The following is a 24,920-nucleotide window of genomic DNA, read 5'->3' as shown; positions in this document are numbered from 1 at the left end:
TGTTGTTCTAGGGAGGTGTTGCAATTTGGTGTTTTTATTTTTTGTTTATTTAGAATCTGAGAACCAAATGGTGTTTTTCTCGTTTACATTTGGCTACCCCAACTCCGTAAATCCGCTACTGTCAAAAACACATTTTCGCCTCAAAATTTCAATGCTTCGCCCACCGCCTTTACCCAGAACCTCGAACGTCTCTCTTTTTAGTGGCCAGCGAGGTTGAGACGAGGCTTTGGCCTCTCGAATCGCTATTTCGACTTCTGTGTTTTTCTTTCCGACGATATTAGTTTATTTGCCTTACCCTATCACTTCTTTTCGGTGAACATCAAAGACCTGTATTGTAAACTTTCCCAAGACTCCCATTAATGCCAAGAAATCGGTCTATTCTCGTCCCATTTATGTACTTCTGCTTGATGTTTCTATATTTACTGCAGTGATGATGAAAAATGCGCAAAATACGGCAAGGATTCTTCACCTTGAACCCATATTTGCGAAACAGAGAAATTAGTGCTTGCTCTATTCCGAGATAGGGCAGCTTCAGTATTTCCATTTGTTTGAGCATCGCCTCCGGAAGAGGAGAGATAAGATTAACCATAAATGCGTCATGGCTTCCTTGGTTGGCGAGTCTATCGTTAGGGCAAAATTCTTTGGCGTTGCAGTGCTTAATGCTGTAGTCCGTCTCGTGTCTTGTTAGGGCATACATCGTCTTGTCTTGTAGAAGTGTGATGTTCAATCGGTGCCAACCTTGCTCTAAGAAACAGTCTATATTTAGTTGCATCGCTGCTTCTCCCAGAAGATTTTCACTGATATACCGAAAGACGTCGGAGAAGCAAAGATCGCGACCAATGTGATGAAAGAGCAGTTTGTCGCTATTGCCAAGCTTAGAATGCAAAATGTATTGCATCTCACTGTCGTCTTTGCATAACACATGAATTTTTGCGACCTAGAAATAGAAAGAAAAAGGTTTTTAAGCAAACTTTAATGTTACTTATAGGTAAACAGCGTAGTAATAACGCTTTTATCTACTCGAATTAATTAGTTATAGATGGTACGGTGCAGGTAGCGTTAACGTCAGTAGGAAGGTGGCTAGCTAGAAAGTTTTTCAGTAGAGGCCCTGCGTAGGCTTACATGTGGGTGATCTAGGTTGATCTGAGGGCTTACATGTGGGTGATCTAGGTTGATCTGTAGGCTTACATGTGAATGATCTAGGTTGATCTGTAGGCTTACATGTGGGTGATCTAGGTTGATCTGCAAAGCTTACATGTGGGTGATCTGGGTTGATCTGAGGGCTTACATGTGGGTGATCTAGGTTGATCTGAGGGCTTACATGTGGGTGATCTAGGTTGATCTGAGGGCTTACATGTGGGTGATGTAGGTTGATCTGCAAAGCTTACCTGTGGGTGATCTAGGTTGATCTGTAAAGCTTACATGTGGGTGATCTAGGTTGATCTGTAGGCTTACATGTGGGTGATCTAGGTTGATCTGTAGGCTTACATGTGGATGATCTAGGTTGATCTGCAAAGCTTACATATGGGTGATCTAGGTTAATCTGTAGGCTTACATGTGCGTGATCTGTAGGCTTACATGTGGGTGTTCTAGGTTGATCTGCAAAGCTTACATGTGGGTGATCTAGGTTGATCTGTAGGCTTACATGTGGATGATCTAGGTTGATCTGCAAAGCTTACATATGGGTGATCTAGGTTAATCTGTAGGCTTACATATGGATGATCTAGGTTGATCTGCAAAGCTTACATGTGGGTGATCTAGGTTGATCTGCAAAGCTTACATGTGGGTGATCTAGGTTGATCTGAGGGCTTACATGTGGGCGATCTAGGTTGATCTGAGGGCTTTCATGTGGGTGATCTAGGTTGATCTGTAGGCTTACATGTGGGTGATCTAGGTTGATCTGTAGGCTTACATGTGGGTGATCTAGGTTGATCTGTAGGCTTACATGTGGATGATCTAGGTTGATCTGAGGGCTTACATGTGGATGATCTAGGTTGATCTGCAAAGCTTACTTGTGGGTGATCTAGGTTGATCTGAGGGCTTACATGTGCGTGATCTATGTTGATCTGCAAAGCTTACATGTGGGTGATCTAGGTTGATCTGAGGGCTTACCTGTGGGTGATCTAGGTTGATCTGCAAAGCTTACATGTGGGTGATCTAGGTTGATCTGTAGGCTTACATGTGCGTGATCTAGGTTGATCTGCAAAGCTTACGTGTGGGTGATCTAGGTTGATCTGAGGGCTTACCTGTGGGTGATCTAGGTTGATCTTTAGGCTTACATGTGGGTAATCTAGGTTGATCTGCAAAGCTTACATGTGGGTGATCTAGGTTGATCTGAGGGTTTACATGTGGGTGATCTAGGTTGATCTGAGTGCTTACATGTGTGTGATCTAGAATGATCTGCAAAGCTTGCATGTGAGGTTCTAGGTTGATCTACAAAGCTTACATGTGGGTGATCTAGGTTGATCTGTAGGCTTACATGTGGGTGATTTAGGTTGATCTGAGGGCTTACATGTGGGTGATCTAGGTTGATCTGTAGGCTTACATGTGGATGATCTAGGTTGATCTGTAAAGCTTACATGTGGGTGATCTAGGTTGATCTGTAGGCTTACATGTGGATGATCTAGGTTGATCTGAGGGCTTACATGTGGGTGATCTAGGTTGATCTGTAGGATTACTTATGGGTAGCCTCCCTCGCAGGCGCTTTTAGGCAGGTGTCGCTCGCTCCCCCTGAAAACACCTGCAAGGGAGGCTAGCATATGGGTGGTCAAGGTTGCTCTGTAAAGCTTACATGTGGGTACTCTAGGTTGATTTGTAATACTTCATTTTGACCTGTAAAGCTTACATATGGGTGATCTTGGTTGATTTGTAGGCTTACATATGGGTTATCTAGGTTGATTTGTAGGCTTACATGTGGGTGATCTGGGGTGATTTGTAAAACTTACAGCATGTAGATGATCTAGGTTGATCTGTAAAGCTTACATGTTAGTGATCTAGCTTAATCTGTGGGGTTACATGTGGATGATCTAGGTTGATCTGAGGGCTTACATGTGGGTGATGTAGGTTGATCTGCAAAGCTTACATGTAGATGATCTAGGTTGATCTGTAGGCTTACATGTGGGTGATCTAGGTTGATCTGCAAAGCTTACATGTGGGTGATGTAGGTTGATCTGCAAAGCTCACATGTGGATGATCTAGGTTGATCTGTAGGCTTACATATGGGTGATCTAGGTTGATTTGTAGGCTTACATATGGGTTATCTAGGCTGATTTGTAGGCTTACATGTGGGTGATCTGGGGTGATTTGTAAAACTTACAGCATGTAGATGATCTAGGTTGATCTGTAAAGCTTACATGTTAGTGATCTAGCTTAATCTGTGGGGTTACATGTGGATGATCTAGGTTGATCTGAGGGCTTACATGTGGGTGATGTAGGTTGATCTGCAAAGCTTACATGTGGATGATCTAGGTTGATCTGTAGGCTTACATGTGGGTGATCTAGGTTGATCTGCAAAGCTTACATGTGGGTGATGTAGGTTGATCTGCAAAGCTCACATGTGGATGATCTAGGTTGATCTGTAGGCTTACATGTGGGTGATGTAGGTTGATCTGCAAAGCTCACATGTGGATGATCTAGGTTGATCTGTAGGCTTACATGTGGGTGATGTAGGTTGATCTGCAAAGCTTACATGTGGGTGATCTAGGTTGATCTGAGGGCTTACATGTGGGTGATGTAGGTTGTTCTGTAAGGCCTCCAGCATTTCTTTTTGTCTCCGTGCAATGATTTTCAGCTTCTTTGGATTTTTGAATATCGTGTACTGTGTTACAATGTGCACACGACTCAATCCATCATGCAACCTGGAACCTTCTGAAAACAATATAAAAAAAGTTTTGATGTATTTTAAGAGTTTTTTATTTGGCTTTCGTCGAACGATGGCAATGTTGATGTTGTGAATCTAGCAAACAAAGATATCCCGGGAGCAGAAGTGCTACAACCATTTTGTAGCTTTCATTTAGTATCACATCATCATGTTAACGACGCCATGTTGAATGTTTCCCAGAAACCGTCCCAGCATGCTGTTCGCTTATCAACTTGACCGACTCACCCGTGCAACGTTTTTGTGATTTTAGATAGTGACCAAGATAATAAAAGCTACCGAAGCCATGTGGGCGCTGTGTGAGAGCTTCTAGAAAACTGGTTCCGGTATATCATGTAACAGATACATAGAAAATTTTAAAAATAAAATAGTTGCCTATGAGCTCTACTTGAACTTACCTGAGGAAAGTGACTTAATATTCCTACCAAGTGACACGTCATTCAATGCAAGGTAGATCAGTGAAAATACAACGGTGACGGATATGATCACTTGTACTTTCATGTCTGAATTTGTAAAAAAAAAGAAGATTTTTAAAAAGATAATCAATCCTCGTATGCACTATTAACTGTCCTTTTGAACAGGCAGAGATTTTGTATTGAGCATGCGCTTGACCACTGGCCATTAGAGACAAAAGAACTCCTTTGTAGAACAAAGATAATAGGAGACAAAGCAGCTGCGTACTTACTCGCCATTTGTCATAAATCACCGGCGCGTAAAGTTTACAATTTATTTACAATTCATATTTACAGCCTCTTATATACTTCTAGTGCTTATCATTAACAAAAAGTATATCATATGTGGCGGAAAGTAAACATTTATATCAATAGCAATAATATAGATCCTAAAGTTGAGAAATATTACAGGAATTATAAAGCCAAGGCCAGTGCCATTGTTTTGATAAAGTTGTTACCCTTATTTAATCATAACAGGCTATCATCAAAAGCAATAATTTCGAATTCGGAGATATTTTACAGTTGTTTTATTCTACACCTAACTAGCATTTATCTCCTTTATGTCTTTACTTATTTGTGTTCACGATACATCCTCGAGGAATCCTGAAGAAAAAAACTGAGATCACGGCCTTCATTCAAATATGCAAATTAATATTCTAGTACAGCTAAACTGAGTACTATATTTTTTTTTACAGAGAGCGCCAATTTTGAGAGTGTCCAGAATACTCTGGATAAATACTAGATACTCAATATTTTCTGATCTGTAGGATATTTGACCGGTACAACGACTAGCTTTTCCAAAAAAAGAAAAATATATCCCACCAAACGCATTTACATTTATTACATTTTGTTTACAAAATTATTATTCTTTCAATTGTACGATTGCCAACCTCTTAGTACTAAATAAAGCAGGGACCCTTGGTTAACAACTACCGATAAAAAGGCAGTGCCAATTGCTAACGTGTTGACGAAATCAAATGCCGACGCATGAGATGGCTTGGGCATGTTCTAAGCATGGACCAGCGACGCATTCCAAAGGTTGCTTTAAGGTGGACACCACCAGGAAGGAGAAAGCCCAGTAGACCCAAAACCACCTGGAGAAGAACCATCCTGTCTGAGTTATCGGAACACCAGCTAACACTCGCAGAAGCTCAGCACCACCGGGGATGAAGAGGTTTACGGAACAGTTTCATGTGGACAGAAATACCGAAAATACGATTTTTACATTAACTGAGTCCCTACATTAAATACTACCATATTCTGGAATAATATTTACGGTAGCGATTTTATTTTAGAAAATATAAGCGAAAAACGTTTTTAGGAGAATTATAAGCATATGACACATTTCGCGTTATAATCTTTTAATCCTGTCATTATTAGACTCGAATTTGCCCGTTACCAAGCAACGCGCCACAAGTGTTGTGTTTTGTTTCATCGGCGCTCGCGCTAAATTTTCAGTTACTCTGTTCTACAATATTCGATCATTTTTAGTATTTTTAGTATATATATAACAAAGAAAAAACACGCCTCGCAAAAAGAAGAATCCTTGGGAAGGTAGAAAAGCTAATGTATAATCCCAGTGGCAGTTCTGGTATTATCTTATCATACGCATAGGTTTTCCTCGTTTTTGTCCGTTTTCAACGCTCGCACGTAGATAGTTACGTAGATACTCTAAGAATTCCTCTCTGTTAAATCTGTTATGAAGGAATTGTTAATTAATGCAAAAGTCGTTTCCGACACGTCAGATATTTACTTTCACTTTCCATTCGACATTTCACTTATTTGCTTTACGTGGATCTCTTCATTGTTTGACTAAGCATGCGTAGTTACTGTTTAGCAAAACAGGTTTTATATTTGCCAGGCTAAAATAACAGTTTAACGATTACCTTTATCCTTAATCTTACCGCTGTTACATTACTTAATTTTGCATATTACTATAGTCAAACTATTCCTTTTATACTGCTCTTGCTATTTCTATCGAGGGAATTTATTCTAAGTCATTTATTATTTAATCGTTGATTTTCTTCCCAAAGTCAACACCCGATCTTCTTTTCTTACATCATCCTTAAAACCAGTTTGACCAGTTTATTAATGAGATTAGTATAAATTGAGCAGCATAGTAACTAGCTCTAGGATTGTGCTGTAACTGTTGCGAGGACACTACACGGCAGTGCTCTAGGTTGGTTTAGTCAGGACTCTCTAAAGTTGGCTTCGTCGCCCTTCCGGGAAAGAGATGTTCCTTCACTACCTTCCGAAAGTACTTGCCTTCGTAAAGCCAATCTCCCGCTAGCCAGTGGTAGCTCTAACATTTGTAAACACTCAAGCGGTGCAATAAAGAACAAAGAAGACGGTCAACCCTTGCTCAGCGTGTACGATCCCCGGCTACCCCCAATACCATAAAAGAACCACCCAAAACCTCGTAACAAATCTACACAAAACACAAATTAGACGATAACGCACTATTCAAACGGGCTGATTTTGTCCTGTGAAGATCTACACTGACCAAATAGCAGCCATTTAATTTAGGAGGTTTTAGTTTTCGCTTCCTCCGGATTGAGATCCTTTGCTTCTCCCTTCTTCCCGCGTATTTGGCATTTTTCTTTGCCAATGTCTACGATCTCCTAGTTTGTTGCTTTTGTCAAAAGCGCGTGTAACACTTGATAAGCGTTTGTTTTCTTCGGAAACGCAACACAGCAGTGGTCAAACTCTATTGGCTAACGTGCGTGTCCCGATTAGGTGTGAAGTGTTATAATCCGGAAAAGGGATTAAGCATCAAGAAATCTTTAGAAGCGCATTACGGCAAAACAAAAACTCGACCGAAACACGCTAAACTTTTGAATTTATGTACCATATAGATTGCTCGGAATTGCATAAAATTTGGCAGGTCGATAGAGCAATACCTCGCTAACAAAAGTGTGTGTACAGCCATTAAAATTCTAAATCCATCGAAAGTTATCGGAATTTGATTGCCGGATATGGCTGAAATTTGCATACTGTAACTTTGAAATATAATTACTTTTAAATGAAACTAGATATCAAAAATCGAAGACACACTATTGTTAACAAGCATGTGCTGATTGAAATAAGACATTTGGCGTCAGTTTTCACTCACGGGGTATGGTACCTAAATTCTTCCAAAGATATCGTTTTAGGTTTTACTGCCATTTATTAAAAAAAGTTTTCTTTAAAGCAATAAATAACAAACATAGATAGATTCATTATTTTGTAATGATTAATTTGATACCTCGTTTGTATAGTTTGGATAAATTGTGCGCGCGTAATCATTTTTTTCCGGGACCATGTCGCGAAACTGTTCGGTAACGTTAAGTAAGTAAGTAAGTAATTGCTAACGAGATCAGTATATAAATAATATTTCTAGCCAGACTAATCAGTCATTTTGCAAACCCATCTCCAAAAGATGCCTAATTTCAGCTTGAGCGCCAATTTTGGTAAACTTTCTTGATACATGAATGAGATGACTAAGCTTTACATCTAATACTTCTGTTCTCAGACCGTCGGTACATCACCTGTGTAACTGAAACAACGACCTCCAAATTTTTACCATTTTGTACATATGAGTAATTTGGTCAATTTTAAGTCTTAATTTTATTACTAATTAGTTGTACTATTGGTAAAACAATGCATTAATAGTGATTAATAAATACAGCAGCTATTGTTTTTGCTTGCCATTTGAACAGAGATACGCGATGTCTAGTTATACTTAACAATTAGACTACGAGTTCTAGTTTTCTAGAATGAATGTTAATGCGTCAGATGGCTGCATTGTTAACTTAGGCCTAGATTAAACGGCGTGCCAGGGTCGCGTTATCGGGCCGCTCTAGAAAAGTTCGACAGATAATGCGACGTTAGCACGCCGTTTATTGCGCACGAAATTGAATTAATCAGGAGGTCGCACCAACTTTCTGGAGCGGGTGGGCTAATCGGATAATGCGACTATGGTACGGCGAGGGATTAAACGGTGCTCCAAGGTCGCACCAGTCATAACGATTACATTATGCAGATGAGTTTATAATCAATGCAAATCGTTTTGTTTGAACAACAATAAAAAAAGGAGCTACCCGTGCAGAGTATTATTGACTCCCCCTGTTCTTCGCGCATGCGCCCAATTGACAATAACTCCCTTGAGACCCTGTATTGTATATAGCGTGAAGCCCGTATGTAGCCCCTTGCCTCGCACTTTTCAGGCAATAGTGAAAATGGCGGCGTTTCGAAAATCATTACCTGAGGACTCGACGGGTCGGGTAGAGATGTGCAGCTTTGGTTTCGGGGACACGAAATGAGAGTGCATTTCATGCGAAATGCCGTTTTGTAATTATAGAAAAAACAGAAGACGCAGCAGGAGTCGTCGCCTTTTCTTTATCCAATATATTGCGGCATGTAATCAATTCATTCTCCTCTTCCTATTAGACCATATTGCTCCGACCAAGAAGGCTTTTCTAGCCATTTCTAGTCTCGTGTTCTGTCCTCCATTTTAGCGCCATTAGACAAAGCAGCATGTATTTTGTGCCTAATGACTATATTGTTACACTACATACCGATGGAAAATAACAAACAAAAAGTTCGACGTTTATTGTAGAGCCGCTCTATGATCGAACCAGAACGGTGCGACTCTGACACGCCGTTTAATCTAGGCCTTAGTTGTTTTCTACATTGCTTAGCGCTCCTTAATAATATTAAAGGCATTGTTTGAGAAGAATCTGAAGTTACACAATCAAAGGCCTCAAAGCAGACGCACTATCTTGATATGTTCCGGGGAAAAGTGGTCTAACTTAATTTAAAGTAGAGAAGGAGCGGGGAGTCCTTGTATGATGAACTTTATCTAGCTGCGAAGGAGAGTAGACTGACTCTAGAATTACAAAGATACTTCAAAACAAGGTTTGATGCTGTTTCACATGATTAACCATGAACAAGAATGGAAAATCAAGAAAAAGCTATAAAAGTTTTATTTAAACTTTAGACTGTTAGTCGCTTCCATCCCATTTTTTGCATTGGAATGTAAACAAGACTACTTTGCAAGGAGACCCCGCATAGCTCGACACGGAAGAAATTGAGTTCTGCAAACAATATTTCATTGCGCCGATATGATGAGCAGTGTGTTCTATCATGTGCTAGGTCTAAAGGATCGCTTAGGAAGAAGCTACTGACATTATGGTCGTTTTCTTGAGTTTTTTAACAATCCTTTTCACTGCTATTTTGGCGAATTCGGCCGCAACAGGTAAGGTTTTATTATACTCGATCATCTCAACAGTCTTTGAGGTTTAGTGCGATAACACACTCGCCGGAGTTTTAGTATTGAAGGAGTCTGGACTGAGAAGGCTGTCACTAGGTATTCCTGATCAAGCCATACTACGTCCACGTCCACCATCAAGCAAACAGTTTCAATGTACAGCATTTAAGTTTCCGTTTGCGCAAAGCTTGGAATTTAAGATTAAGTCCATCTATCAAGTAAGGATTGAATTTTTGGAAAATTGATAAATGGACTTAATTGGATTGATAAAATTGATAAAGGGACTTAATCTTAAATTCCAAGCTTTGCGCAAACGGAAACTGTAGCCCTTTAAACATGAGCGGTATATCTACTAGAAAACTGCAGGCAGCTTCCTTAAGAAACTTAATAAACTTCATAAACTCGGTATATATTTCCGTCGCTCTGCAACGAAAAAAGAGCCACAAAGTAATATAGATTGTAAAAGTTTCGCACTCCGCAATAGTGATGTCGGCCATGATACCAGCAGCTGCAAATATTCGATGACATCTATACATCATTCATAAATTTCTGGCGCGTTGCTAGGAGCGGGCACAAAGGACACACGAACCCCCACATCTGCTCGCATAGCCTCTAGGTGTTCTTACCCGTGTCTCTTATCGGGTTTCCTGTGGTAAGAGTTGTGACGTCACAGAAAATTTCCCCTGTGAGTGATCTCACCCAGACCCTAAGCTGCCTCACGGTTTATATCGAGCACTTGAAAACCGGTTAAGACTAGCACTATAGGCTGCTGCTGGCGCACCTGGTTTCCCGCCTGGATTTCATCGTCCTTTTCTATAGTTTCGAAAATTTTGTGTCATTTAAGATGGATGTCGTTCTGTAAGGTTCCTCGAAGAAAGCAAAAACAAAACACTGAAAGGTCATGTTATTGCTACCATGACAACAAGTAGCGCTGAGACGTGCGAGATCAAGTGCCATAAGAGTCCAGACTGTCAATCACTGAACTACTCCCCAGTTTCCAAGATATGTGAGCTGAACTCTGTCAATCACGAGACACACGCTGATGACTTGGAGGACGTTGATGGCGCAGTCTACCGCGCAGTGAAGGTAACTGATGTCTGTCCGTCCTTTTCTATGTATGTGTCTCTTTGCTTGCCCGTCCTCTAATCTGTCTGCCTACCATCTGTCTTTGTTTTGTTGTTTAGAGCGCATGTTCGGGGGTCACGTGTCCATTGGCCAACATGACGTGTCAAACGGGGTTCGGGGGAGAGAAGGCGGCGCGCTGCGTTTGCCCGAGATGCTACGCAGGAGACAAATGTGAAAAGGGTGCAAGACTAAATTTCTCTACAAAAATCGACTTGCTTCAAGAAATCACCTTTTGTGAGGCGATCTCGATGGGCTCGTCAGATAGGGCTTATTTTCATTAGATTTGTTTTCGTTGCCATCTGGCTTGACGGCCGCAGCCATCTCTGTGTTGATCTGGCTTGAGTTCCCACTCAAAATGTCACTTGACTTTCTTAGTGCAAGTCGCCTATTAACTCTAACTAAATTAACATGTGAATGTTCAGGCCCGTACCCAGGATCATTCTTGTGGGGGGGGGGGGGGGGATTTTTTCGAGGTGGGGATGCGGAGGGTGTAAGTTTTTTGTATAGGAGAGGGTGCGAACCCCCTGCAACCACCTGCGTACGGACCTGATGTTTGGTCTAGGGTTTATAACTTTCACTGACCACAATTTAATTTTCATTGGTCCATATATAAACAGCCACCACAACAATTCTATCATCCGTGACAGAACTCCGTCTAAATTTTCTTGGTTAAATGATGCTCTGACCCTTTGTTATTCGTATGGAAACCCTCTTAGTTAAAGAGCTATTCGATAATGAATACGAGGACCTAATTGGAAAACCCATGTCTTCATAATTGGAATCTGTAACTTATGTGCATTATTTTTAATTGCTTCCCCAGAACTGACCCAGCTTCAGTTTCCCGCCAGCGAAGGCCACAGTCGTCACGTGACATTTCCTATGCGAAGAAACCTGACAGCTTTGACGGTCTTCCTCTGGATTCAGAACGTGCAGCGAAATCTGGCATTTCAGTCGTTGATCAGTGTCGCAACGAAAGATGACTATAACGCCGTTCTCATCTATCTCACCGACTCACCCAGAATCGTATTCTCTTCTTATGACAGGTACTAACCCCCCCCCCCCCCCCCCCGCGGGCATCTCAATTGGATAAATATCAAAGCAATTATGAGGGGTTTTTTCTAGGGATTTTGGCTTCCTGTGTTTGGGTTTCAAAGGCGTGTAGGAGATTGTGGCCAAGAGACGGAGGTGACGTTTCATCTACTTCTTCTCTCCCTCTCTCTGCGCTAGAGACTGGATATTATGGTTCTCGAGTAAAGTGGGTCGCATGTGGGCTGCATGCCATACTAACTCGATAACTTGTAATAAGAAATTAATACTTCGACAAATTTGGCATAGTAAAATTAATAATAATGCTTTCAAGCTTATTGTTGGGCACGTTTCTAACAGTGCCCCACTCCATGACGTCAAGGTTAATTTAAGCCAATAAAAATTAAAACTTGAGTTTTCCGGGCTTTGTATTTCGCAATCGACTGATTATGTGATTGCTTTTTCGGAGGGCTAAAAATTGTTCTTTATCCCTCCCCTTATGTTTTTATTAACCGATATTTGCGTTTTCTATTTTTGCATGATTTCAAACATTTTCTTTATGATTTTTCAGTTTCGTTACTTATGATTTCAATCTTTATGACGGAGAGTGGCACCACATCATCTTCACATGGGAAAACAGCGAGGGCGAGTATCAGATCTATATTGACGGTAACAAGATCAAATCCAACAAAAATAAAAAAGTTGGGTATGCTATCAAACAAGGCATTCTGTCTCTCGGACAGGAGCAAGACAGTTACGGCGGAAATGGAGGCTTTGACAAGAATCAATGCTATCGAGGGAACATAACCGGCGTTAATATATGGGACCAGGTCCTGCCTGATGATGATATATTAGCCCTAGCGAATAAGTGCCCTTCCGGTGTAGGGAACGTCGTCAGCTGGGATGCCTTGGTGTCACTAGCGGAGGATGATCTGAAGGGGTGCCCGCAAGAGTGTGGCCGAGGATAGAAAACAACGACGTTACAGGAGGGGTCAGAGACCTCAAAGAGGTCATATTTTGTAGTTTTTTGAAAAGCATAAGTTTTTCTTACAGCACATTGAAAACACGTAGAAAATACGCCAACTCTGAAATTCGTTAAAACTTGTGACTTGTTGTAACAAAGCGCCCCATTTAGAACACTAGTGTATGTATACGTGGTATGAGGTCAATGGTGCAATAAAGTTCGTTAAATAAAGGTGGATTGAATTGTATTGATGTGTGTGTTGATGTTTCTTAACTTAAAACATATTTCTGAATTTAACTAAGGTTATATCAATCCAGAGGCGGATCTAGCTTTTCGCTTTAGGGGGGGTTTGGCTCAGTGAGGAGGGGGGAGGTTTTTTTTTTTCAGGCAATAGTGAAAATGGCGGCGTTTCGAAAATCATTACCTGAGGACTCGACTGGTCGGGTACAGATGTGCAGCTTTGGTTTCGGAGACACGAAATGAGAGTGCATTTCATGCGAAATGCCGTTTTGTAATTGAAAACAAAAAAAAACAGAAGACGCACCAGGAGTCGCATGTAATGAATTCATTCTCCTCTTCCTATTAGACCATATTGCTCCGACCAAGAAGGCTTTTCTAGTCATTTCTAGTCTCGTGTTCTGTCCTTCATTTTAGCGCCATAAGACAAAGCAGCATGTATTTTGTGCCTAATGACTATATTGTTACACTACATACCGATGGAAAATAACAAACAAAAAGTTCGACGTTTATTGTAGAGCCGCTCTATGATCGAACCAGAACGGTGCGACTCTAACACGCCGTTTAATCTAGGCCTTAGTTGTTTTCTACATTGCTTAGCGCTCCTTAATAATATTAAAGGCATTGTTTGAGAAGAATCTGAAGTTACACAATTAGAGGCCTCAATGCAGACGCACTATCTTGATATGTTCCGGGGAAAAGTGGTCTAACTTAATTTAAAGTAGAGAAGAAGCGGGGAGTCCTTGTATGATGAACTTTATCTAGCTGCGAAGGAGAGTAGACTGACTCTAGAATTACAAAGATACTTCAAAACAAGGTTTGATGCTGTTTCACATGATTAACCATGAACAAGAATGGAAAATCAAGAAAAAGCTATAAAAGTTTTATTTAAACTTTAGACTGTTAGTCGCTTCCATCCCATTTTTTGCATTGGAATGTAAACAAGACTACTTTGCAAGGAGACCCCGCATAGCTCGACACGGAAGAAATTGAGTTCTGCAATCAATATTTCATTGCGCCGATATGATGAGCAGTGTGTTCTATCATGTGCTAGGTCTAAAGGATCGCTGAGGAAGAAGCTACTGACATTATGGTCGTTTTCTTGAGTTTTTTAACAATCCTTTTCACTGCTATTTTGGCGAATTCGGCCGCAACAGGTAAGGTTTTACTATACTCGATCATCTCAACAGTCTTTGAGGTTTAGTGCGATAACACACTCGCCGGAGTTTTAGTATTGAAGGAGTATGGACTAAGAAGGCTGTCACTAGGTATTCCTGATCAAGCCATACTACGTCCACGTCCACCATCGAGCAAACAGTTTCAATGTACAGCATTTAAGGAAGCTGCCTGCAGTTTTCTAAAAGATATACCGCTCATGTTTGCGCAAAGCTTGGAATTTCAGATTAAGTCCATCTATCAAGTAAGGATTGAATTTTTGGAAAATTGATAAATGGACTTAATTGGATTGATAAAATTGATAAATGGACTTAATCTGAAATTCCATGCTTTGCGCAAACGGAAACTGTAGCCCTTTAAACATGAGCGGTATATCTACTAGAAAACTGCAGGCAGCTTCCTTAAGAAACTTAATAAACTTCATAAACTCGGTATATATTTCCGTCGCTCTGCAACGAAAAAAGAGCCACAAAGTAATATAGATTGTAAAAGTTTCGCACTCCGCAATAGTGATGTCGGCCATGATACCAGCAGCTGCAAATATTCGATGACATCTATACATCATTCATAAATTTCTGGCGCGTTGCTAGGAGCGGGCACAAAGGACACACGTACCCCCACATCTGCTCGCGTAGCCTCTAGGTGTTCTTACCCGTGTCTCTTATCGGGTTTCCTGTGGTAAGAGTTGTGACGTCACAGAAAATTTCCCCTGTGAGTGATCTCACCCAGACCCTAAGCTGCCTCACGGTTTATATCGAGCACTTGAAAACCGGTTAAGACTGGCACTATAGGCTGCTGCTGGCGCACCTGGTTTCCCGCCTGGATTTCACCGTCCTTTTCTATAGTTTCGAAAATTTTGTGTCATTTAAGATGGATGTCGTTCTGTAAGGTTCCTCGAGGAAAGCAAAAACAAAACACTGAAAGGCCATGTTATTGCTACCATGACAACAAGTAGCGCTGAGACGTGCGAGATCAAGTGCCATAAGAGTCCAGACTGTCAATCACTGAACTACTCCCCAGTTTCCAAGATATATGAGCTGAACTCTGTCAATCACGAGACACACGCTGATGACTTGGAGGACGTCAATGGCGCAGTCTACCGCGCAGTGAAGGTAACTGATGTCTGTCCGTTCTTTTCTATGTATGTGTCTCTTTGCTTGCCCGTCCTCAAATCTGTCTGCCTACCATCTGTCTTTGTTTTGTTGTTTAGAGCGCATGTTCGGGGGTCACGTGTCCATTGGCCAACATGACGTGTCAAACGGGGTTCGGGGGAGAGAAGGCGGCGCGCTGCGTCTGCCCGAGGTGCTACGCAGGAGACAAATGTGAAAAGGGTGCAAGAATAAATTTCTCTACAAAAATCGACTTGCATCAAGAAATCACCTTTTGTGAGGCGATCTCGATGGGCTCGTCAGATAGGGCTTATTTTCATTAGATTTGTTTTCGTTGCCATCTGGCGTGACGGCCGCAGCCATCTCTGTGTTGATCTGGCTTGAGTTCCCACTCAAAATGTCACGTGAATTTCTTAGTGCAAGTCGCCTATTAACTCTAACTAAATTAACATGTGAATGTTCAGGCCCGTACCCAGGATCATTCTTGTGGGGGGGGGGGATTTTTTCGAGGTGGGGATGCGGAGGGTGTAAGTTTTTTGTAGAGGAGAGGGTGCGAACCCCCTGCAACCACCTGCGTACGGACCTGATGTTTGGTCTAGGCTTTATAACTTTCACTGACCACAATTTAATTTTCATTGGTCCATATATAAACAGCCACCACAACAATTCTATCATCCGTGACAGAACTCCGCCTAAATTTTCTTGGTTAAATGATGCTCTGACCCTTTGTTATTCGTATGGAAACCCTCTTAGTTAAAGAGCTATTCGATAATGAATACGAGGACCTAATTGGAAAACCCATGTCTTCATAATTGGAATCTGTAACTTATGTGCATTATTTTTAATTGCTTCCCCAGAACTGACCCAGCTTCAGTTTCCCGCCAGCGAAGGCCACAGTCGTCACGTGACATTTCCTATGCGAAGAAACCTGACAGCTTTGACGGTCTCCCTCTGGATTCAGAACGTGCAGCGAAATCTGGCACTTCAGTCGTTGATCAGTGTCGCAACGAAAGATGACTATAACGCCGTTCTCATCTATCTCACCGACTCACCCAGACTCGAATTCTCTTCTTATGACAGGTACTAACCCCCCCCCCCCCCCCCCCCCCCGCGGGCATCTCAATTGGATAAATATCAAATCAATTATGAGGGGTTTTTTCTAGGGATTTTGGCTTCCTGTGTTTGGGTTTCAAAGGCGTGTAGGAGATTGAGGCCAAGAGACGGAGGTGACGTTTCATCTACTTCTCCTCTCCCTCTCTCTGCGCTAGAGACTGGATATTATGGTTCTCGAGTAAAGTGGGTCGCATGTGGGCTGCATGCCATACTAACTCGATAACTTGTAATAAGAAATTAATACTTCGACAAATTTGGCATAGTAAAATTAATAATAATGCTTTCAAGCTTATTGTTGGGCACGTTTCTAACAGTGCCCCACTCCATGACGTCAAGGTTAATTTAAGCCAATAAAAATTAAACTTGAGTTTTCCGGGCTTTGTATTTCGCAATCGACTGATTATGTGATTGCTTTTTCGGAGGGCTAAAAATTGTTCTTTATCCCTCCCCTTATGTTTTTATTAACCGATATTTGCGTTTTCTATTTTTGCATGATTTCAAACATTTTCTTTATGATTTTTCAGTTTCGTTACTTATGATTTCAATCTTTATGACGGAGAGTGGCACCACATCATCTTCACATGGGAAAACAGCGAGGGCGAGTATCAGATCTATATTGACGGTAACAAGATCAAATCCAACAAAAATAAAAGAGTTGGGTATGCTATCAAACAAGGCATTCTGTCTCTCGGACAGGAGCAAGACAGTTACGGCGGAAATGGAGGCTTTGACAAGAATCAATGCTATCGAGGGAACATAACCGGCGTTAATATATGGGACCAGGTCCTGCCTGATGATGATATATTGGCCCTAGCGAATAAGTGCCCTTCCGGTGTAGGGAACGTCGTCAGCTGGGATGCCTTGGTGTCACTAGCGGAGGATGATCTGAAGGGGTGCCCGCAAGAGTGTGGCCGAGGATAGAAAACAACGACGTTACAGGAGGGGTCAGAGACCTCAAAGAGGTCATATTTTGCAGTTTTTGAAAAGCATAAGTTTTAAGACCGCTTGTATGAAACGTTTTTCTTAGAACGTTTCATACAGCACATTAAAAACACGTAGAAAATACGCCAACTCTGAAAATCGTTAAAACTTGTGACTTGTTGTAACAAAGCGCCCCATTTAGAACACTAGTGTATGTATACGTGGTATGAGGTCAATGGTGCAATAAAGTTAGTTAAATAAAGGTGTATTGAATTGTATTGTTGATGTGTGTGTTGATGTTTCTTAACTTAAAACATATTTCTGAATTTAACTTTTAAGGTTATATCAATCCAGAGGCGGATCTAGCTTTTCGCTTCAGGGGGGGTTCGGCTCAGTGAGGAGGGGGGAGGTTTGTTTTGTTGTTGTTACATACGGCTCTCTGGAAGCCCAGGGGGGGGGGGTTAACCCCCTAAACCCTCCCCCTAGATCCGATACTGCAATCCTTGCACTTGATTAGCTCCGATGGGTATTTGAGAGAACCATAAAGTGAAACATATTTTCGGCTTACTCAAGAAAGACCGGACATGTGCTTCTAATGCTATTATTATCTTTCTCAATCAAATACAACAAATAGAGGATGAAGATAAGTAGAACTGGTCGAGCTTGTTTTCCTAAAATCAAAACAAGAAAAAACACCCACAGGGCGATTGAAGTAACAGCTAACGTTAGATAAATGCACATTTGACAAAAAGTAAAGGTTTTCTCGATAAATAACACTTAGCAAGGGTTACATAATGGACGCGAGTGTTCTATGGGATTTAGGGCACGAATTAACAAAAATCTGCGAGTGCAATCAGCCTTCCGTCCCCGGAAAAGAAAGCGCGCGGTTTTAAAAATCATTTGGCGAAAAAAAAAGGAAACCGGGATCGACTCCCCCATCAAAAACACGAAAAAGTGCGGTCTGCAACAAAGTTGCAACTTAGGGAATACTAATCACTAAGAAGATAACCACTAATTACTAACTACATTCCCCACTAATTCCCTATTGTTCAATGTCCTCGCCGCTTGACACCTTTTAATTAAAATTACTATGAGATTTAGGGGGTTCATATAGAAAGCGCTGATTGGTCGGGAGGGACTAATCATTTTCTAATTAGATATAATACAAAAAGACCTTGAAAATGAATGGGGAAAATATCGTTAGTTCAATTTTCGAAATATTATAAAAAATTTTTTGGAAATGTCCCGGTTATTTACTCAGTTGTAATCATGACAAAGCGCCCCTTACATTGAAAAGGTTTTAGCCTTGGATATTTACATTTTCCTACTTGGGATGTACACAGCAGCGGCGTGAACAGAGCTGAAGTTTCTCTAAAAGTTCACATGACCCTGGATGTCCGAGATTCGTCGCCCCCAGGCTTCAAGTTTAAAGTCCACATTTATGTATACATACTCGCAAGGATAGTTTGGCTATCCGACGGAGTTTTAGACTAGCAAAGGTCGCATGCGTGATCCGCACAATTGGCATCACGCTAGCCCGGCCGCAGCTCTAGATCCCACATGGATCTAAGCTGTGGTTTAAAGCACTTCTTTCGAGTCGAAGTCGCTCTGCAGTTTTTTGCCGATGAAGTTTAACTAAAGCAAACCGGCTATGCCATGCTGACGAGTCCTAATAAGGACGAAACAGCTGTCCATGGTTGCCGAACTGCACGGGTAATAGACTGTGCGAGCGTCCCGTCTTGGCCCGACTGATGCCAATGTGTGTATGCTAGTGTGCTTTTAAAGTCCACGTTAATAGGCCCAAGCAATAAGTCGGGTATTTTTTCTTTCTAAATGGGCACTTTATACTCCGCTTTTTCGGGAATGCAGCTGTGGTCATATTAACCCCGCACCTAATCGCGTCCATTTCCTTCCATCTGGGTTGCCTAGTTCCTCGGCTTTTATTGGCTGAGCGGCTTGTCGGTTAATGACGTCACTTTTGATTTGCCGCTCGCAGAGGGCTGTCACCCGGGGACGAGTCTCTGGGGATGGCATAGTCTGCTTGTAGGTGGTGGATGATACGAGAAGAAGGCCAAGGATGCGCGGAGTTCCAGGCGATTTTAGTAATGGTCACCACACTTCTTGAAAACTATGCACCAATCAAAGGCGCATGTCCCGACTCCGACTCCCCCCCCCCCCCCCCCCCCCCCATTTCATACACACAGACACACACATGGGTGGTTGTTAGTATTAAACAAAGTGCAAAGACACACCAAGTGGGACAGCATCCCCCTCCCATTTCATGACACACACATGGGTGGTAGTTAGTACTGAACAAAGTGCAAAGACACCCCCTTGGAGCTTTCAAACAAAGAACCTTCTGGGACATTTTCTTCAGTTAGACCAAAACAATCAGCATGAAACAGTTTCAGTTTTGGTGTACCAAAGCGTCAGGGCTAAACTGTGACCCTACATACCTACAGTTGAGGAAATATGTTAATTGCGAAGAAGTGATTAAGGATGAAAATAGCATTTTCATGGAATGTCCCCGACATTCCATGAAAAACAGGTCGAATTTAATAGAATGACAACAATAGTTCTTTTTTCACTATTTTTCTGATTACCCTGGTAAAAAAAACTAGGCATATCCACTAATGCATCTCAATAGGAAATAACTTAATACTTACTTTATAAAGGATAATGTTATTAATAGTTATCCCTCAATATGAAACGACTCCACGTTTTGGCGGCCTCCACACCCCCTTTATGTACGCACCTGCTTCGTTAGAGCTTCTGTTTTACCTGTTGCTGCTACATCTCATGATTTCTTATTTACACGATCGTATGTCAATTTCCCTGTGTTTACAGGGAAGATGATAGGACATATTCTACGACAAAACAAAGAGTAACACCAACAAAGCCCGCCCTATCGTTGACCCCTGAAGGGGAAAGGAAAAGGGGAAGGCCTGAAGACCACCTGGCAAAGAACAGTAGAGGGCGAAAGGAATAGGCAGGATGGAGGACATGGGATGGGGCAAGGGCTGTCACTGCCAACAGGCGATCACTGGACGGGCTCTATCACCCTCATCTTTTTATTGTAATGGGGGCGCATACTAAGGAGGCATACTCCAGGTGTGTGTGAACTAACGCACGATAGCCTGTGGGGCCTATTCAAACACCAAAAGTAATGAACAGGCCTATCCAAATACCCAAAGTAATAAACAATGCAAACATTCCAATATTAACTAGCTTTTAATTGATTCAATACAATGGGTACACAAGTCAACTATGTCGGTGGTTTGTGTTTCAGGCTTTGCATCCATCACATCTGCACCTCTGTATCATCATATAACCACTGTAAGGTCTTCTGGTCAGCTAGTGAAACTACAATACAACAGATACAGGATCAATAACAGTGGCTAGGAGACTACAATACAACCAGGATTCACAACTTTCAACAAAACCTTCTAGTTACAGGACTGATACCACACATTGAATAACACTAGATACACTAGCTTTTACAGCAATTGAACTTTGTTTTTTTACAGAACCCAATAAGTCCTAATTTTTTAAAATAGAAATAGGTTTGATGATTTTATTTTAAGGTGGGCGCCAAGGTTGTGTTGGCTAAACAGCTTTTACTAAGTTCCTATAGAAGACTCATTTTCGGCTAATTCTCTTCTAAACTATTACCCGACGCTATGGCTAAAATAGGCCTTACCGAAAGTACTTGCTTAATGCAGTTGCATTTCGAACCTGCGGTTATGAGAAACTAGAATCAAGAGTTAAGGTAAGGCCTACTTTCGGTAAGGCCTATTTTACCAATAGCGTCGGGTAATAGTTTGGAAGATGAGCGGGTTGCGCTAAAATGTTGAAAAGAAAAAAATTTTTAGTTTTAAAATTATCTTAACAAAAATACTCTCGAATTGAATATCAGGAATTTATTCTTGTGCAACACTGATCCTCTTGCCCCTTTCACACCAGTTGCCTTAGGGTTTGGACTTGGCAGGGGGAGTAAATTCGGGGATGGATCTTTGTAGGCAAGAGTGCATTTATTTTTTCAAATATTGCAAGGACAATTTTGGCGTGAAATAAAGATTCATCAATCGCGAAGTTTGACAGGTCAGTTTTAAGCCAAAAATCTGTGTGCTTCAAGTTGGAGCATTGTTAGGTGTTACTGTAGATTTAGAAAAAATTTCATCGCACAGATTTCAAGATTTTTATTTTAATATAAAAATATTGCCTCCTTTTAACTTGCATGACAAAAACTAATTTGATTTTCGAGAAGAGTGAATCTAGCCGAATCTGATAAAGCATAGATGTATTAATAAAATCTGAAAAATTTACGAAAATCGCACCGAAAATGAATCTTCTGTAGGGAACTTAGTATAAGCTTTTAGCCAAAACAACCTCGGCGCGCCACCTTAATTTGAAACACTAGAAGATCTTGAAAGGTGAATACCATATTCTATCATTCATATAAATCAATATATAGAAGCATCTCAAAAATTACCAGGACATAATATCCTTATTGAGGAAAGGGATAACAGAACCAAACATCAGATTGAATTCCTTCATTTCTGCAGTCTTATCTGCTTATTTGTGGGTATAAAATGTTAGATTTCAACATTTACCTTTTGGAAGCCAATGTCTTTGGCATACTGTCTGAAACATCTTCTGCAGATATTCAGCCCATACTTGCGAATGAGGCCATGGTGATTGGAACACACACGGCTACAACACAGAAATAAACAGAAAATTTAGTTGCAACAACTTAGAGCCTGGGCCTTGTTTGGTCAGCCAGGGATAAGTATGCTTCTAATTAAGTACCAACATTTTACTTGGTCATTGGGTCATCACAATAAGGACCTAAAGTATAAAAGGCTTGCACCTGATCTATGTAAGTCGTCATTTCCACAAGACTTTATTGTGTTTGGAATAATGTCTAAAAACATTTATAGTGCAAAAACAACCAAATCATAAAGAGATTGGACAGGTTTTGAAGCAAAAGAGTTTACAAGTTTTGTTATTTTCACACACACACTATAGAATAGCATCTTTTCAAACAAGTACACACGGTTTTTGAATTCTAATTCACATATTTTGTCATTGTTGTTGTAGTCACCAAATCCCAAGCAGTTTGCTGTTATTTCTTTGTGTGTACAAAGGATTCTTTGCAACTTAGTCATGATTGATTCTAATCTGCTCTGCACTTTGGGTAGTCTTGTGGGGAATGAAGACTTGTTCCTTATTTAAGGGCCTATGGTACTATCTTTTGAGTCTGTTGCTAGGGAAATTTGTTTGTTTTATAAAAGCTTCTGCTTTTTGTCAAATCTCTTGGAACTTTCAATATAAGTGTTTGAGACATAAATGACACAAGTGATGACGTCACCTGACCCCTCCCATGGTCATGTGACCCAGAACAGAAAAACGTGTAAGAGAAGCTACTGTTTGAATCTAACATAATTGTTTTTGCAGAAATATTTCATCAGATTTGCTAAATTTTGATACCGTGAGAAATGTAAAATTTTTATGTTCTTCTTAAACCAAATATTTGGTAATAACTTTTATTTCTTCAAAAAGCGCTAAGTTGTTAGGAGTGGTAATATCAATGGTTTGAATGAAAAAAAAATCACAATTGTTGTAAAATGTTCAGAATTCACATGTTTTTTCGTGCGGAAATGCCCGCCATCTTGTTTTTTCGCCATCTATTTTTATTCTAAAAAAACATATAAAAATCGCATTGTCTTCTACAAAATGTCGAAAGTTTATTTTAATCTCTTGAAAAAAAAAAAGAAAATTGGAGTTTCTGGAGTTTCGAAAAAAATAAAAATTAAAAAATAGACTTGACTGGGGATTTAACCCAGAACGCTTGCTAACCACTGGGCCGAGGAACCAAGTTGGAAAGTGCGCGGCGATTTTAGTCTATTTAACCAAATGTAGCGCTTTTCCCCGTTCGTAGCAACGGAGTTTTGTAGCAACGAGATAGTACCATAGGCCCTTAAGGGACAGGGCCTGAGTCTATGCACTTTCTTTGAGATATAATAGCTGCATTTTCTATTCAAACGAATGCAATTGGATGATGCAATTAATTGTATGCTTCTGTGACATATTTTTAACCCCTTTATTATAGATTTAGCTCTGCAGCAAGGTAAGGTTCAAACAGTCTGAACATCTCTTCCAGGCAGGAGATAAGCCTAGAGCACTATCTATATTCTCGCAGATTCTTTGCCGGTATGGTTCCTTACACTCAGGCTAGTAAGCAAGAATATACTTGATATTGAAAAATGAAACGTGCCATTCAAAATGCAGTCTTTTGCCAAGGTTACATAGCAAATAAAGCAAATAAAAAAAGTATTGGCCTTTCAATCTAGACGAGAGTGAACATTTTTTTAATTGTTTCCTCCTATATGTAATATAAATCTAACAAATAAAGACTTCCTTTCAAATTACTAAAATGCCAAGTCATTGAAAGAAAGACCATTTGAAAAACTATACGAAACATAACAAACTACATCGTCCCAACAAACAGTAACAACAGAAAGATTGTGCTGTTTTTCTCGTTGGTACGAAACAACATACATACGTGCAATAAGAATTCTTTCACTTTAGTGATTCTCATAAACATGAATAGGAAATCTAAAGTAAGCTCATAAAACACTAATATACATATAAACCGCGTCAAAAAAACGCCATTTTGCCGCGTTGACTTACGCTGACTGAGGTTTTCGGCGGCCATTTTAAATTCAGATCTAGACGAGAATCCTTAAAATGTTGCTTGGCATTTGACTTTCCTTGAGTAACAACAAGATTTTCAGATAGAATAGAAACTTAGCTTTATTTCTATGGTATTAAAAAGTCATATTTACCAAGATCTGGAGCCTGGTCCGTAGCTTCTAGGATGGCTAAACCACACGTTCGAGTGACCCATGATTGAAGATATCGCAAAGAGAAAGAAAGCATGTGGGTGCGGGGTCTAGTGCATGCCGGGGAATCGTTATAGCTTCGTAAGGTATTCGGCAGCTCGATTTTAATTCGGCAGTTCAGAGCTTCCAGACTTCTCTTACCCACTGACGCACAGTCAGCCAAACCGTCTGGAACTATTTTCATTTATATTTCAATACTTTTAAATAAACAAAAATGGGACTCTGAGAACGGAAGAGAAGAATAAAAAATCACCCGAATTTTTCAATTCCTCTCTAAAAAATCCCTGTGCGACCAAGATACAATTTTTTTCGTGGTGATGACATTTGACACAACATTTTCCATTTTATAAACACTGAATATCCATTCACAAACATAAACGAGTACATTCTTGCAGTAGTAAAATACAATTACAGAATATGAGTAACATATGTATTATTGCGTTCCGAACCGCACGTCGAGTGTCTTCTCACATCCTCCGGGACTTCCCCGAATCCTCCCAACGATGAAAGACAATTACGTCATTTTACTAAGGGAGGGATGGCTGGGTGGAATAATCCAACACATTCCTATAAAACGTTTTCATGACATTTCCATCTTTTACTGATTCAAGAAGAAATTAGATACGTTATTTCAAAACTTTTTAAGTACTGTGTGTTTTTAAAGTATTCAGAAATTCTAGAGAACTCGCTCGTAAACAATTGTCGCTTGACCGGTCCCCCCTAGTATTTCGCAATGTAGCCTCACCGGGGTGGGGGAGCTCCCTATT

At 40.7% G+C, this 24,920-nt stretch overlaps 3 protein-coding genes across 4 annotated transcripts; 2 read left to right on the top strand and 1 right to left on the bottom strand.

The window, feature by feature from the left end:
* Positions 1 to 18: 18 nt before the first annotated feature.
* LOC116619165 lies at positions 19 to 4,518 on the bottom strand. The gene is made up of 3 exons (XM_048722048.1): positions 4,276 to 4,518; positions 3,722 to 3,867; positions 19 to 937 (listed from the first exon to the last, which is right to left on the bottom strand). The coding sequence occupies exons 1-3, from the start codon at positions 4,376 to 4,378 to the stop codon at positions 320 to 322; spliced, it is 867 nt and encodes a 288-aa protein (XP_048578005.1). The 5' UTR covers positions 4,379 to 4,518; the 3' UTR covers positions 19 to 319.
* Positions 4,519 to 8,478: 3,960 nt separating this feature from the next.
* Positions 8,479 to 17,526, top strand: LOC5514079 (neuronal pentraxin-1). 2 transcript variants are annotated; one of them, XM_048722041.1, is made up of 6 exons: positions 8,479 to 9,565; positions 10,422 to 10,663; positions 10,762 to 10,882; positions 11,523 to 11,745; positions 12,300 to 12,737; positions 17,290 to 17,526. In XM_048722041.1, exons 1-5 carry the CDS (start codon positions 9,499 to 9,501, stop codon positions 12,694 to 12,696), a joined length of 1,050 nt encoding a protein of 349 aa, XP_048577998.1. In that variant the 5' UTR covers positions 8,479 to 9,498; the 3' UTR covers positions 12,697 to 12,737; positions 17,290 to 17,526. The 2 variants fall into 2 exon arrangements, with proteins under 2 accessions (XP_048577998.1, XP_032239543.2); XM_032383652.2 differs by lacking the exon at positions 17,290 to 17,526 and having other exon boundaries at positions 8,487 to 9,565; positions 12,300 to 12,939.
* On the top strand, positions 13,572 to 17,526 carry LOC125556673 (neuronal pentraxin-1-like). The gene is made up of 5 exons (XM_048722043.1): positions 13,572 to 14,086; positions 14,976 to 15,217; positions 15,316 to 15,436; positions 16,072 to 16,294; positions 16,852 to 17,526. Exons 1-5 carry the CDS (start codon positions 14,020 to 14,022, stop codon positions 17,246 to 17,248), a joined length of 1,050 nt encoding a protein of 349 aa, XP_048578000.1. The 5' UTR covers positions 13,572 to 14,019; the 3' UTR covers positions 17,249 to 17,526.
* Positions 17,527 to 24,920: the final 7,394 nt, after the last annotated feature.

The sequence above is a fragment of the Nematostella vectensis genome, chromosome 2 (genome assembly GCF_932526225.1).
Source record: "Nematostella vectensis chromosome 2, jaNemVect1.1, whole genome shotgun sequence".
Taxonomy (NCBI): Eukaryota; Metazoa; Cnidaria; class Anthozoa; order Actiniaria; family Edwardsiidae; genus Nematostella; species Nematostella vectensis.
This window is presented reverse-complemented; position numbering and strand designations above follow the sequence as displayed.

Bases quoted from the DNA above. Each gene is read 5' to 3' on its own strand.
- LOC5514079 (XM_048722041.1), top strand. From the start codon at position 9,499: ATGGTCGTTTTCTTGAGTTTTTTAACAATCCTTTTCACTGCTATTTTG. The intron at 10,883-11,522 runs GTGCAAGACTAA...TTGCTTCCCCAG, and splicing joins AGGAGACAAATGTGAAAAGG to AACTGACCCAGCTTCAGTTT. The intron at 11,746-12,299 runs GTACTAACCCCC...ATGATTTTTCAG, and splicing joins GTATTCTCTTCTTATGACAG to TTTCGTTACTTATGATTTCA.
- LOC125556673 (XM_048722043.1), top strand. From the start codon at position 14,020: ATGGTCGTTTTCTTGAGTTTTTTAACAATCCTTTTCACTGCTATTTTG. The intron at 14,087-14,975 runs GTAAGGTTTTAC...GTGTCATTTAAG, and splicing joins GGCGAATTCGGCCGCAACAG to ATGGATGTCGTTCTGTAAGG. The intron at 15,437-16,071 runs GTGCAAGAATAA...TTGCTTCCCCAG, and splicing joins AGGAGACAAATGTGAAAAGG to AACTGACCCAGCTTCAGTTT.
- LOC116619165 (XM_048722048.1), bottom strand. From the start codon at position 4,378: ATGAAAGTACAAGTGATCATATCCGTCACCGTTGTATTTTCACTGATC. The intron at 3,868-4,275 runs GTAAGTTCAAGT...TATTGTTTTCAG, and splicing joins TATTAAGTCACTTTCCTCAG to AAGGTTCCAGGTTGCATGAT. The intron at 938-3,721 runs GTAAGCCCTCAG...TTCTATTTCTAG, and splicing joins ACAACCTACATCACCCACAT to GTCGCAAAAATTCATGTGTT.